Source organism: Salarias fasciatus, chromosome 12 (genome assembly GCF_902148845.1).
Source record: "Salarias fasciatus chromosome 12, fSalaFa1.1, whole genome shotgun sequence".
NCBI lineage: Eukaryota > Metazoa > Chordata > Actinopteri > Blenniiformes > Blenniidae > Salarias > Salarias fasciatus.
In genome coordinates, this window is record NC_043756.1 from 14,702,535 (window position 1) to 14,717,683 (window position 15,149).

The window sequence follows — 15,149 nt, forward strand, 5'->3', positions numbered from 1 at the left end:
AAAAAAAACATGCTACACATTACTGCAGATATTGAAAACTTCCTAACATTTTTCATATGTAATCCTGCATTTTTATGAAAAATGATATCATCTAGGGAGAAGTGCTTGTTTGCTATATATAAGCGGTGTCGTTACATCGGAGTGACACAGTGTTTCCAGGGCAGCCTGTTGACGGACGCTTAAAGACGGAAGGAGGTGCCTCACCAGAGAGTGACACAATGTAAGACACTTCTGTAAACTCAAACACCAACTTGGTCATTGCAATTTATGCCAGCGCGAGCTGTCCGGGCTAATACAGTACAAAGTGTTTAGATTGTATTTTATTATCTAAAATGACAGTTTAAATAGAGAATCACTTTACAGTACAGTCTGTTGACAGCTACCATTTAACAACAGTGTGTGGTGAGTAGATGATATGTAACACAGCATCTGTATTCATGGATTTGTTTAGGAATTGAAAGAGGCATGAGCTTTACTAAGGCTATAGAAAATCCACCGTTATTATTACCATGAGTCGATTCGTAACACATGAATGTTAATAATGCACAAATGGAAGGAATGCTCTTATAAAATAATACCTGGAGAATGTGTTCAAAGTCTGGCTCGTATCGAGAACACAAAATGGTAACTATTGTCACCCATTTGGTCAAAAATGTCTTAAGTTATGAGTTTAAGTTGTCAAATATAATAAGTAAGTGCTGTGTAAATTACTGACATACAGCATTAAGCATCCTCCTTTTAGCACAGTGACAGTCTCTGCACTGCAAAAATATAAGTATCGTATATATGCAGTACTCTCACATTTCAACTTGAACAAACAGGCAGTTGCTGGATATATATATATATTTTTTTTTTACCACAGCAAGTTCTTCTCACCCTTTTCTTATTTGTGGGCGGAACAACTATGTGCCATGTGCATCATGCTGCAGGCGTTCATGTTCAGAAGTGCTGCGTCGGACTGCAGTGCAGTCAAGCATCTCGTCACACAGCCGAGTTGCCCTGGTCATCTCTGAGGGAGAGAGGAGATAAGAAAAAAGAAGAGAAATGGCTGCAAAATATCTCTGTTCAGAATTGGAGGAATAGAAACTTAATGCAAATAGATGATAAAAAACAGAATACGGTATTATATGTGAAACCGAAAGATTTATGGCTCCCCAGTAAACCCCTCCCCTCACCATTTGTGCACCATTTGTCCACCGTATGTCCACTGCACATTTGTCCACCCCCCCTGATAATGGCATGCATCATTGAGGTTTCTTCACCCTTGCCAGTGTTTGATCATTAGTATTATTATAATAACGCCGGCCCCTAAATCATCGTTGATTTGGTCTCGTCCTGTCTCGTCCTCATCCTCTGAAGCCTGGTAGTGTTGATACAAACGGTCTATACTCTCCCAGAGTTGTGTATTGTACAGCATGAATCTTAGCTTTTTTTTTTTTTTTTTTTTTGATTTGCAAACAATCCAGTTGCATCTAATTCTCTCATCCTTTTTAGTAAATCCACAGGACTCAATGATGAGGCTGCTAATTCTTTAAAGTATCAGCATCCTGTGTTCCCAGTCCATTAATGATCATTGACACAAAGAAGGGTTCAGCTTTATGCGACACTTTTAATTTTGCCATTTCTTTCCAACATTTAAGAAATCTTTCTGCATATTCAGACACCTGTTCATCAGTCCGTTCTTACAGTGAAGTATCCGTGTTATCACATCTGCTAAAGTAAGAAGCTTTTCCATAACTTTGTCATGTATCATTCACCATAAAGTCCACTCATTTGAGAACAGGAATTCCAGAGTAGTTTTTCAGCATGACCTATTTGCACAGGGGGGTTATTGACTCCATCGTAAGAATAAAGATTGCTTCACTAAGGAGCAGGAATTGGCTGTAGTACAGGCCTGCAAGAATGCCCCGGAATACAACTGGCCCCAAAAAACAGCAACACGGGTCGATACTCAGATGCTTTAAAGAACATTCTGTGAGAAGACACGGAACGAGGGAATCTAATCTAACTTATTTCTTTCATCCGTTTGTCAACTTCTCTGATTGACCTGACCATACTAAATACACATTGGAAAAAAACTGTGGAAAACCACAAAAGCGTCAAGTGACGCAAACAAATGGCTTTAGCACCTCTGCATGGTGAGGCTGTAAGGCCTTATTTGTACTCACTTCCAGAATCAGCACCTGTAGCGAGCTTCAAACACTCACACCCAGACCGAGCGTCTCTACATGAGAGACTGTGAGCAAAGGAAAAAAAAAGAGATGAAGCTAAAGTAGCTAGACCCTCCGGCGTGCCACAAGTGTTGTATCAAGGCCAAAACTCAACAAGTACCAAAGACAAACATTACACCAGAACAGAGACCACTTTCATTTCTGTGGAGAAAGACTTCTACACAATGAAGCGGCCGACAGAATTGGTACGCTGACAGTGATCAAATAATAATAATAATGATGGTTATTCAGGCACAAGTTTCAAATACAGCGGTAGAAAATACTAAAGATTTGTTTAAACATTAAAGGGAAATCAAAAAAGTTTCTCATAAATGTAGGTGTATTTCTCTCTTGTATTCATCAACAGGAGATATACTGTCCATGAAGTAATGACACTGTTCAAACTGTCAGCATTTCTGGTGTCCCACCAAGAGAACCGCTGTCAAAACTGTTACCGGTTGAGAGAGATGGCTGGAAATTTCAACATGTGTTTGTGATTTAGAAATCTTTTCAATATTAGGAAAAGATATGCTATCAAAATTAAGATTATATAGAATTTGTGCTCCAGAGTGAGTAACAGTAAAACATTCCAAACATACATCAGACGGTAGGACAGTATTTCACTGTTTGGCAGAAAGCAGCCTCTGTTTTTCTAAATGTTGATGTTGTGACTTGACTGTTCACAATAGAGGGAATCAGAACATTAGCATTCTATCAAGCAGACCAGTAGATAAACCATTCTTGGACAGAGTAGAAAGTCCACAAATACTGTGTCTCTCTCCAGAGGGACTGATGTTATTATTAAAAGACGTGCACGGAAACATTGAACCATTCATCTGTGCAGTTACAAATGATCATTGGGACAGTAGCTAAAACGCTTGACATTTGTTAGCAGTTTCTTCATAGACAACCAGATGATGAAAGAGAGGAGAGGAGGAAAGGTGAGCCCGTCTTCCTATCGCAAAGGTCTGCCTGAAACTGTTTGAGAGGTCTTGTAACAAAAACTCTGTTCCTTGGAAAATGTACCCTAGCCGGTTTATGCAGAGTATAGGTGTCTTGAGATGATAAAAAATCTTTCACATCTCCCACCCTAACTTTCTTCATGGCACGCTTTTCTGCCATCTCTAAGTACAATATAAATTCACCCCCCTCTATCAGTCTGTCTTGCTCCTACTCATCTCCTCAACACCGAACACATCGTAAAAACTTCAAAGTGCAGTTACAAATGATCATTGGGACAGTAGCTAAAATGCTTGACATTTGTTAGCAGTTTCTTCATAGACAACCAGATGATGAAGATAGCAACTAAAATTTTATTTCTTGGTCGTATGATGAGGACACTTTGCATTTTTTCATTAAAATCCTGCAAAATACAATGAAAGCAGAAGTTCAGTTGGATGTGTTGTTACAACCTCCGTCAGTTTGAGCGTCTGTTCCATCTAAATTGTGGACACAGCACGCAAATCATGTAGGACTGCTGGATATGGAACCTTATCAAGCAACAATTAACTATGCAAAATATCCTGTTTGTTAAAACAGTATCCCTGATCAAATGGAAAAAGAAATGGGGTCAGACCAGTGGTTCAATCACTTCTGAAACAAGGAGTCATTGTGCCATGTGTGTCCCAAACAACACCCCAATAAAAATCCCATTCAGTAAAAGAAAAAAAAAACAGTGGCTCAGTAATTCGGAGATGGTTCAGTTTTAAAGTATCAGACGAGCTACAGAGTCACGTTATATGTAGGGAGTGCTATAAACAAGATACAGGCAAGAGTTGACGCACAACTAATCTTTACGCCACCTAAAACAGTGGAGCAAACTGCAGCATGGAGTGTGTGAAACTGCGTGCATTACTGTCTGTCAGAGTAGAAAAAGAGTGAGAAAATCTTTATTGAGTTGATATTCTGTTTCTTGTGCAGCCGGTTGAGACTGTTCAGAAAAGAAATTGCTACAGGAGAAGGTATGTAAAGCTGAAGATTGTATTTGTTTCTTAAACTAAGCACTTTATTTTGTTCTTTCTTTGTTCTTATATAAATGCTGCTCTTACATGGGGTTGTCATATTTTGCTCTTTGGTAATGCTTCTGTGGATTTGTTAAAAAAGAGAAGAAAATCTGTATTTGCAAATCACGTAGGATAGCTGGCTGTGGAACCTTATCAAGCAACAATTAACTATGCGAAATATAGTGTTTGTGTTAAACAGTATCCCTTATCAAAGGAAAAAGAACTGGGGATCAGACCAGTGGTTCAATCATTGCTGAAACAAGGAGTGCCATGTGTGTCTCCAAACACCACACCAAGAAATCCCGTTTTGAAACCAGGAACAAAGAAGTGCAGATTTGCACAGGATCCGAGGGGGAAAAAAAAATGTCAGCGTCATTCCTATAACTCCGGTTGTACCAGATGTTAATGCTATTTTAGTATCAATAGCAGCCAGAGCGAAATGGTACACAGTTGTGTATTTGTATTCTGCTGTACACAGGAATACATTGGATTTGTTTAGTTTCACCTTCTGTGACCAACAATATCGCTTTACAAGATTAACGTTGTTTGTTTTTTTTTCGGACAGTCCAACCGTCTACGCTGCAGCTGTGAGACAGCAGCTTTCAAAGCTGACATTACCTGCTGACTCGGTTTTGTTTGGCGTACATCGACAACATCATTATCGTCTCTTATACAGAAAATTGAATTTGAGTTTGTGAAAATTATCAACCAGTTATTTTGTTTTTTATTCAAGCGCGTGTCTACGCTTCCTGATTAAGTTTGTGTGGCTTTATTTTGAATATTTTAGAATGACACTCTGTCTTTGAATGATTTTACTATTCATTTATACCTTTTCTTGTATTTTATACACTTTTTTAAAAACCTTCCCTTCTTTTGAGAAAATTACACGATGCTTATCACAAAGGACACTACATGTTTCAAAGTTTTGAGAGCAGTAACTTAAAATTTCAAGTTAGGAGCAAATTTGGTTATCTTCAGGTCACAAATAGTAACACTTTTGATTATCTGCTTTCTATGTTAAGATGAAACCTGAGTTTCTTGTTTGGATCATAATTTTTAGGTTCACCTCTGGAGAGCTTTAGAAAGGTCATACAACCACCTAAAGTGCTACAGACATCCAGACGTATCTGTTTGTCGTAAATGTAATATCTAACAGACTGTTTGAAAACTGTATGATTGAAAAATGTTAATGAGTCTTTTTTCACTTTCTGCAGCTCCGGCTCATAGAATGAACCTTCGATCACTTCACCGTCGTAATCTTTGAGTTTGTATACCGGTGGAGTACGCGGAATGCATTCTGACACCGTAAATACTTCATCCGTGAAACTCTGTTCGTATTTTTTATCGAAGGCCCCTCGCAACTTGGATATTCTGACAACATCGCCCTCCTTAAATCCTGCCTTTATTTTTGTTTTCTCTTGTCTCGTGGTGTAGGCGTACCGTACAGATTGTGAAACACTTGAAGGCCCTTAGTCACATCAGCCGGGCGCATTTTTATACTGCTGTGGTAAGTGTTATTATAGCTTTTTACTAAGTCTGGTAGGACTTCCACGTACCGTCTAGTGTTCTTAGCAGTGAAATATCTCCACATTCTGGTCTTTAACGTTTGGTTAAATCTTTCAACCACACAGGCTTTTAGATCACTGGCTGTGGCAAAATGTATGATGTTGTGTTTCCTCATCAGAATCTTGAAACTTTTGTTGAAAAATTTTCTTCCCGCATCAGTCTGTAGTTTTTCAGGCGTCTGGCTCTCGCGAAAGACGGATTCAAAGGCAGACACCACCTCAGCCGCAGTCTTCTTTCTCAAAGCTCGCACGTACACTAATTTGGAAAACACATCTATGACCGTGAGTAAATAACTATACCCATCATTTTCGTCGGCTAACGCCCACATATCACAAAGGTCTGCCTGAAATTGTTTGAGAGGTCTTGTAACAAAAACTCTGTTCCTTGGAAAATGTATCCTAGCCGGTTTATGCAGAGTATAGGTGTCTTGAGATGATAAAAAGTCTTTCACATCTTCCACCCTGACTTTCTTTCCCGTCTCATCTTGAACCGCTTTATGAAGCCGCTCTACCCCGCCGAAACTACCAGGATGACTCGGCTTGTAATATAACCTCTTCATGACACGTTTCTCCGCCATCTCTAAGTACAATATAAATTCACCCCCCTCTAACCGTCTGTCTGGCTCCTACTCATCCCTTCAGATGTGTCAACACCTGACCCGTCGTAAAAACTTCAAAAGACCTCAGAAGGAAGGAAGTTTTGGGGGGGGGGGGGGGGGGGTGGACAAATGCGCAGTGGACATACGGTGGACAAATGGTGCACAAATGGCGAGGGGAGGGGTTTATTGGGGGGCCATAAATCTTTCGGTTTGACATATAGTACCGTATTCTGTTTTTTTTTATGATGCACTACAAGGGCTTTAGGCAAGCAAAAGAGAATCTCAGTGAAGGAAATAAGTAAATCAATGACTCGCCTGACTACTTTTCAGTTGGAGAAGCTGTACAAAGTAGAGATAACTTCAAAAACTACAGTGTAACTGTGTCCTCAAAGAATATTTTTTGGAGGTGTTCTGTGTTTGTACTGTAATTTCCTGTACAAATGATCTAATCTAACAGAGCAAGGCTGCTCCAAAGAGCAACAGCTTCAATCTCAACTTTTTGCATCAGGAAATAGCTCTTCTTTCTTTTACTGGTTTCATGCATAGTTGGTGAAGGGATAGTATTCCAAAGTCTTCACATGCACAGAAAAATCAAACAAACAAACAACTTAGTTTTAATACTAAGCAAATATTCTGCAAAGGTCTGGCTCATATCATGCAACATGCATGCAAACCCAGGTTAAATTTTGACCCGAATGCCCTCTGGAGTTTAAACCGTTTTATAGCAACACTTGTCTGACAAATTGCTGCTAATTTTTACATTTCCATGCATTCCTTTCTCTATCTAGTTACTAATCACCATAACTCAGTGAGATAGAGGCTTAATGCTGCACACCCACCAAAATATTGTTAGTGAGTAAAGGTAGGTCTGGGAAATAATCAATATTAGGAGCATCACAATGTTTGAAAAAGCCTATTTGAAGGGGAAATGCATTATTGTTCTTGCCAACCTAACTCTAAATCTATTTGAGTAAAAGTGACTTCACTTTGCTATATTAAAATCAGACCGTTTCCGTTTCTCCAGAAAGTCTAGATGCTCTTTCATTAACCAGATTAGATCACTGCCAGTCAGGTTTTCCTGTGAGAAATATTTATACGGCCCATCTGTGGGTCACATCACCACAGCACTACATTTTTGAGAGCTGATGCAGTGCTGGTAAGATGTTCTTCAAATCCAGGAAGGAAGTAAACCCTGCCTTGTTAATCTTTACACTCTGTGCGAGAGAATAATGCCTTACCACTTACTTAGCAGCCGTGTCCTGCAAGTCTGTATCGAGCCTGGTTTAGAATTAGGTTGGAGGACAGAGTGCAAAAGGTTAGTGAAGAAACAGCAGCCATGTTATCAGTACACATGCAGTTGTAGGGATTAGTAGGAAACGGTAGTACTGCCACAGGAGGAAAGAAACACAATATTCGATGCTGAAGGATGCGAATGTTCAGGGTCAAAGGAATACACTGCGATGCATAGAGAGACATATGTCAAAATGAGTATTTTTTATTAGATTTTTTCTAATGATTATGAGCCATAATTCTATTATGTGGTAAATGAGTTCAGTCCCAATTTGGCCCCCTGATAGTGGGGATAATACTCCACTGTAAATGAAGTCCATTTACCGCAGAGGTCCATTGATCCCCGCTCTATGCATTGCATGTGAATTCCCGAGGAGTGCGGTGGTTAGAGCAAGTTCATCAAATCTCTACTCATTACTGATGAGGGTAGAAAAGAAATCATTTCCAGGGAAAAGCCACATCACAGACCGAGTGAAACATGAAAGTCACTATCTGACTAATTTTTGGCTTGAATAAGAAAACAGCCCAGGAACCAAGGTTAGTCCCAGCAGGAGATAGTTGGGAGTTGCACTGAAAGATTTTCAGGGAAACGTTAACAGAACCAGCTAATCAATACAGGCAGGTTAGAAGATTTTACCTCACGCATGCAAATTTGTGTGTAGCCCTCTCCTCGTCATACCTTAGGGCAGAGTGAGAGATGTGTCAACGTGCCAGATGCAGGCACTTAGAATGAAACATTTCCTTTCTTTTTGAAGATATTTTTTAAGGATGTCTGTTAAAAAGCATGTCTGTGATGTGATTATTACAGAAATCACAGTGTTTTTTTTAACAACAACTTTCTGGAAAGCCAAGACAAGAAAACCACAAAATACAGAAAGGTTCTTGCAATAAACAGATAAATAACATTCATGCTTGCTTTTGTATGACACACCACCACATTGCAAATTAGGCATTTGCTCGGCGTATTTTAGTTAATCCAGTTGCTGAAACAACAGATTTAACTGTTTGTCTACGCCTCAACACAATTCACAAATAGGCTTCAGTTTCCAGTTTAACCCATTTAAATCCTGATGTGACACTTCCACAATATTTGAAGGTATGGGCAATGTCATGGGTCCTTTTTCAGTTTGTATTTTTGTAGATTGGTATGCAATTTTTTTCAAAATAACACCAAATTGTACAGCTGTGCTGTAATTATGTATTCAGATTAGATCTCAATGGGCTGAAGAGGAAAAACTGAATGTAATTGAATGAAACGGTGGTGGAGGGAAGACGAGATAACTCGTTTGGTCACATTATTTATACCTCATACACGACAACAACAACATCAACAACAACAACAAGAATTTACTTCCATCAAATGTTGATATGTGACTCACTTCAGGATGCTGGGTGGAATGTGGACGTATTCCATTGGGATGATTCTCCCAAGCTCTCGCAGACTATTCACATACTTGATTTTACTACTGAACTTCGAGCTGTAAAAGAAAAAAAAAGGAAACACTCTTTAAACCTTAACTGACTGAAAGCATCATCACAATATGGTTGGCTTCTAAAGTTACTGTACGAGTAAATTCACAGTCAGTGCTCTAAATATGTGGCACTTTAAGATAATTACCAGTGAGCATTATTTTAATTTATTCAGACTTAAGATGTTATTAATGAAACACTTCAGCAGTGTCTACTACATTTAAGGGACAAGCATGAGACCTTATGAAGGGTCGGGTGATTCCCAGCAAAGTCCGTATGAACCAGGAAGGATGAACGATGATGAACATCTTGAGGTTTTTCTTCAGTCTGTCAGACAAGAGAAGATGTAGAAGTGTTAAAGATCCAGAGAACAAGAGAAACTCACTCTAAAATACAGCTTTACTGTCACGGTTCAATGTTTCAGCCTGTATTTTTGTGATATTTGTGTCTCTCATCTCAGGCCCTGTGGCTTCCTGTCCTGATGTGGTTCACCTGTGCCTGAGCATTTGATTGCAGTCACCTGCTGCTCTGGGTTTATGAGACGCGAACTGTCTGTGCTCTGCTTGTCAGATTGTCTTGTCTCGTCTGTGGTGTTTAGTCTGTGTCAGTCCATGTTTTCTGCATCTCTGCCTTGATCTTTGATCTGTGCCTTCTTGGACTTTGCGCCAAATATGTGGTAGACTCTTTGGATTTTTGTTTACTTTACAGACAATAAATATGAGTTTAACATGCTAATTCGGCAGTGCCTGGCTCATCGAGTCCTCCTCCAACTGTGACATAACTGTACTTACAAACAACTGTATGTTGTGAAGTAATTCAGACTATTGTGGGTAAAAGTGTATTTGTGAAACTCAACATGCATGAAAACAGTGCTTATTGTTTTAATATTCCAAACGTGAGCAGTTGAATACACAAAGGGCCTGACCTATCAAAAGTAAAAACAGGTGATGTTGTGTCCGTAGTGTGAAAGCTGATTTACTTAGACTGTATCTTACAGACACGCAAATTCACACACAATACCAGTATTCAACTCCATGGTGACGCGCTTCATTTTGTGCTTGTGGGAGATCAGCTCTCATTTAAACTGGGTCACAAAACTCGTTTCAATGCACCTGTTCAAAAGCCTCAAAACGATTATGAAACATTCAGCCGCCTTCATGCAGGAACTTAATGAACTGAGTCCATAAGATGAGCCCAAACTTCTGTCAAGTTTTAGAGGGTCTTTGGTATTTTGGAAACAACAGAAAATTACTACTCATTGCCACAGCTTTAAACGTAGAGTCTCTTCTCATATTATCCGGTTGGTTGGTTTTCTTCTGTTTTGGAATGGGAAAAAAGCGCTTTAAATTCCTAGAATCTTTATATTTTCTTAGGATGGGACCGTATAAAACTGAACGGAAAATTTTGCTTGCATGCGATGTGTCAACAGAAAAAGACAGCACATTAGTGTTAAACATCAGAGAACGCAAGATAATAAATATGTCCACATTACCTCCTGTCTATCATCTGGTAGCACCTCTTCATCCAGGTAAAACCAGGCATCCTTCTGCGAGGCGTTGCTCCATTCAGGTAAACAATCATGTAATCTTCTGCCACCATCAGTTCTAAAGTACTTATTACATACCTCAATGTAGAAAAGGGACAACGATGCAATAGACCGGTAAATACTTACACATGAAGGGTGTATGGACATGTGCAAGTAGTTTCTCTGTAAAAAACCGATCATTCCAAGGCCACATCTATCCGTCTTTGGTCACAGATGTCTTAGATTAACATGTAAAAATGAACGTATGACATGTTACTGAGCTTATATATGTTGTAGAACTTTACTTACAGAAAAAGGTTTTCCATTACGTAGTTGTAATTGTCACAGTCGCTGTCTGGAAGGAAACACGCTGCAAACACAATGATCGCATTCTTCTCCGCATAATAACCTGAAAACAAAACACAAACACACAACGAGGACAAGTCACATTAAGTACTGCATTCACAGAAATCAGTACCTTAATCTGATGTGAGTTTGATTTGGCACATTAACAATTTTGACTTTGTTATTACAACATCAACAATTCATTCATGTCCCCCTGCTTTTACTGCATTATAAATGAGAAGCATTACAACAGAGTCACACTATTTGCACAATACTGTGATTGAAGAGAACACACAAGTAAAGTTCAAACCATCCAAAAATGGAATTTGTGTACTTTCACTTGCACACCTCCGTGAGAAATGACTCTTTTGTAGGGCTCAATGCACTTCATGTCGATGCGGTGCTCCTGCTCTCCGATCAACACACTCCTCCACAGTTTGCCGTCCCGACTCGCCTCGGCTGCCCTGTGGCCTGTGTTTGGATCACTCGATGCTGCTTCTGCACCGAGATTAGACTCTTCTGAATCCTCTGTGAGTAAAACAACACATTAGTGAACAATCATGTGAAATTCTTAAAATCTGGAGAATCAAAAACAGAAGAAATACTAACATTTAGAAATCTTTTTCATTGACAATATAAAGTCAAGAGAGATCTTTTAACAAAACTGGATCATATCTGGATGCACAGGAAGTTTTCAAGATAAAGTCACAGCTTTCACATGTCTTTTCCTCATCCTCATATATTAAAGAGAAATTAAGTAAATACTGTATGCTGATACTATAATAATTTACAGACTACTGCAGATTATCCCTTGTCTCACCATGTCTGTTTAAGTCCAATGAATCGGCCTCATCAGGAGTGTCCAGCTCATCTATGTTGACATCCAGGTCATCCCCAGTATCTAAGGCGTCGTCCTCCGTATCCAGAGCGTCATCTGACAGCAGAGAGCCCTCACTGCGGTCCAGAGACACATCCATTGGAGGGGCTGCCAACTTTCTCCTCTGATTTGACCCTCCTGAGATATCTGCTGATGAAGGTGGGTCTGTTGAGGGACAGAATCAGATCAGTCGTCGTTAGTTTTTCTATTTAGTTTTAAAACCATGTTTTTGTCAGATTACAACATAAACAAGACAAGATTAGCAGAATAAGATAGAAGACAGGAAGCAGATATAAGAATAGGACAACACCCATATGTTTGTGGTAAACGTTCAGTAACATTCAGGCAATGTCAGTGTTGTGTGTTGACTGGTTGTTGTAAAGCCCTCTATTGTCCAGCCTGCCCAAATACCAACTCTGAGTGCTGGAAGTTCATCACTACCCCAAGACGTGTTTATTAACATTTATCATGTTTTCTGTTTGTTCTGCACTATTCTACAATCACACCTTTGATTATAAGACCATATTTTCAATATGTCAAGGTAAAGATGAAAAAAGTCACCAGAAACATAGTCTCCTTGCAGAAAAATTACATTTTAGACAGATTTATTTTTCTTTACCTTCTCTGTTGTCGAGCTCCTCTGCTGCGTCTTCACTGGAGGCCATCTTCACCATTACTCCCTGCTGGGAGTTTCTGCTCAGAGGCACAGAAATACAATAATGAGCCACAATGTAAATTACCAGTGCCGTGACCACAGCGACTAGAGGCACAACTACACAAAGTATTGGCACAAACAAGACAAAGAAACTCATCTACAAAGGTAATAATAAAATCCACAAGTTCCCATTGCACTGAAAATGGAAGAGTTTAAAATCTGTTCATTTTACTCAGAATGCAGAGGATCACAGAAGTGATGGGTTTGATGGAGGGGAAACGGACTCACTGCTTCATTCCCAGGCTGCACGTGTGGGCCGAGGAAACAATACCGAGCAGTGTTGCTACCTCCCCCCAACCAAAGCGCCTCTAACAGACTCTGATTAGCATAAGGCCTGCTAACAATAGAGAGCAGCGGTACAGAGAGACCAACACACATCACTGGAGACACAAAACACACAAGCTGCTTTTATTTTATTATTATTTTAAATTTTTTGAAAAACTACTTTGGGGCCTCTTCTGTTAGCTCATCCTATAGTCTCTTGCTGATTGTGTAAAGCGTGAACCCCTGTTTCAGGTCACATGTACCACTTCATAATGGAAGGGTGTGGCGTGCATGTATTGAAAAAACAAAAGAAAAAACAGAGAGGGTCACGTATCTCAAAGAGGGGGTGGGTCATTAGAATTACAACATGGGAGCAAACAATGTAGGATCTACTACAAGGAACAACTGCAGATACACAGAAATAAGCGCTCACTTTATTCAAAGCTGACATATGCATGTTTGGCCATTTCATTTATGTGGGTCTTAAATGCCTGCAGATTTCTGTATATAAATTGGTGCATGGAACAAGTAATTAAATTTTGGCCTAATTTTTCCCCAGACAGTTTTCTTTCAATGGACTGAACAGATCAATGGAGACATTGCTACAGCAACAAAATACATAAAAAGCAGTATTTCAATATTGTTTCCTGAATAGCTGAGATGAATGTTGCGATGGACATCTACAAGAAACATTTTCCAACACGAATCATGGATCGGTGACTAAACCTGTAAATTGTCATTTAAATAGGGTTTCAGAGCATCTTGTTTGACTGTATTGGGAAAAGAAACTAAAGAAAAAACTGGGATTCCTACTTCAAATTACTTTTAAATGCATGAAAACTGCATTGCACACTGGGGTATGGCTTCGTTTGAGGACTTGTGTAAATCCATTTTGGCTTCAGTTCTGTCACAGTGGTCAAATGGATTGTCCCTCCTTGTCATGTCATGTATTTTGTTTGAGTTATTTGTTTTCTTGTCTGGATTGTGCAACATTTAACTACCTGTGCTGTCTCTCTCATTTCTATTTCTGTTATCCTCGAAGAAATTCTGTTCCTGCTGTGATCAATGTCACTGTGGTTAAGACAGGGATCAATAAAAGATAATGATTAAAAACATTCAATATTGCTTTAGGAAAACCTTGAAAACATTAACTTGCTTTGTAGCACAAAAGTTTTAGTTTGTGGCTCTTATCAGGTAACAATTCCAGACAGATTTTTTGCTGTATTTCTCTCACTGAAAGCCTTTCAGGAATACTTTGGAGTTTGTTCTATTGCAATGGCATTTCGATAATTTTCATGTTTTTTTTTCTTCTTCTTTTTGTATAACTACAGTTCGCCATTGTATACTGGTAAAATCATTGCACCTCTTAATTTGGGTTTAATATGTAATTCTTGACAAAAACATAAAAAAGCTCAAGATCGTAAAGTGTATTGCAGAATGAGCAAACAAAATAAAACTTTAAAAGTACTTAAAGATAAGCCTCCTCTGCCATATCATCGCCCTTAAAAGAGAAGGTTACAAAGAGGATCACAGATTTTGTGATGAAAGGTGGAAATTCAATCCCAAAAAGTAGCATCAGTATTGACCAGCGATGGATTTTTTCAAAATTTTTTTTGAAAACCTCACCGAGAAGCTTAATTGAGTGACATCTTACCTTGACAGCAGGAAGTGAACATATCCCTCCGGCACATACCGTGCATGATCTTCTATCTCCGGCTGAGCTTCAGAATGGTAGAAAGACTGTCCATCGCCCGGATAATGAGCATGGGCCGACTCATACTGACTCTGGCCACCGGCTCGGTAAGGGGAGTACTGGGCTTCAGAAGCACACATGGAGCTGGAGTCAGCGTCGTACTGGCTTTCAAGTACATACTGACATTTGAACCCTGCGTCCTCCAGGTTGTACTGGGCATCCCCTCTCGCTTCATAATAGTTCTCGGCTGGATCAGCGCTGTAGTGAATACTTGTGGCAGCAGTTGTAAACTCAGCATAGACGTCAGTCGTATTCGACTGTCTGCTGGATTTGGTTTCAGAGCAGGCTGCGTAGGAGCACTGGCTCTCAGTTCTTTGGTCGATGTGGTGGTAGTTGTAGCCATACTGGGTTTGAGCCTGAGTTGTGTCTTGACTTGGTGTCCATTGGTATGCAGGATTTTCACTGGTTGGATGGGATGGCAGTTCTTCTTGGTGTCTTCATTTATAGAGAGAAGTGGAATACAAGTGAAGAAAAAAGAATAAATGTAACACAAACGTTTTTTGTTCACCTCAGTAATTTCCACATCATTTTGG

At 39.5% G+C, this 15,149-nt stretch overlaps 1 protein-coding gene across 1 annotated transcript; it reads right to left on the minus strand.

The window, feature by feature from the left end:
* Window positions 1-11: 11 nt before the first annotated feature.
* LOC115397880 (protein prune homolog 2-like) lies at window positions 12-15,053 on the minus strand. The gene is made up of 10 exons (XM_030104392.1): window positions 14,518-15,053; window positions 12,504-12,577; window positions 11,828-12,049; window positions 11,356-11,535; window positions 10,972-11,071; window positions 10,630-10,761; window positions 9,378-9,464; window positions 9,047-9,145; window positions 8,305-8,346; window positions 12-1,009 (listed from the first exon to the last, which is right to left on the minus strand). Exons 1-10 carry the CDS (start codon window positions 14,694-14,696, stop codon window positions 982-984), a joined length of 1,143 nt encoding a protein of 380 aa, XP_029960252.1. The 5' UTR covers window positions 14,697-15,053; the 3' UTR covers window positions 12-981.
* Between the last annotated feature and the right edge of the window lie 96 nt (window positions 15,054-15,149).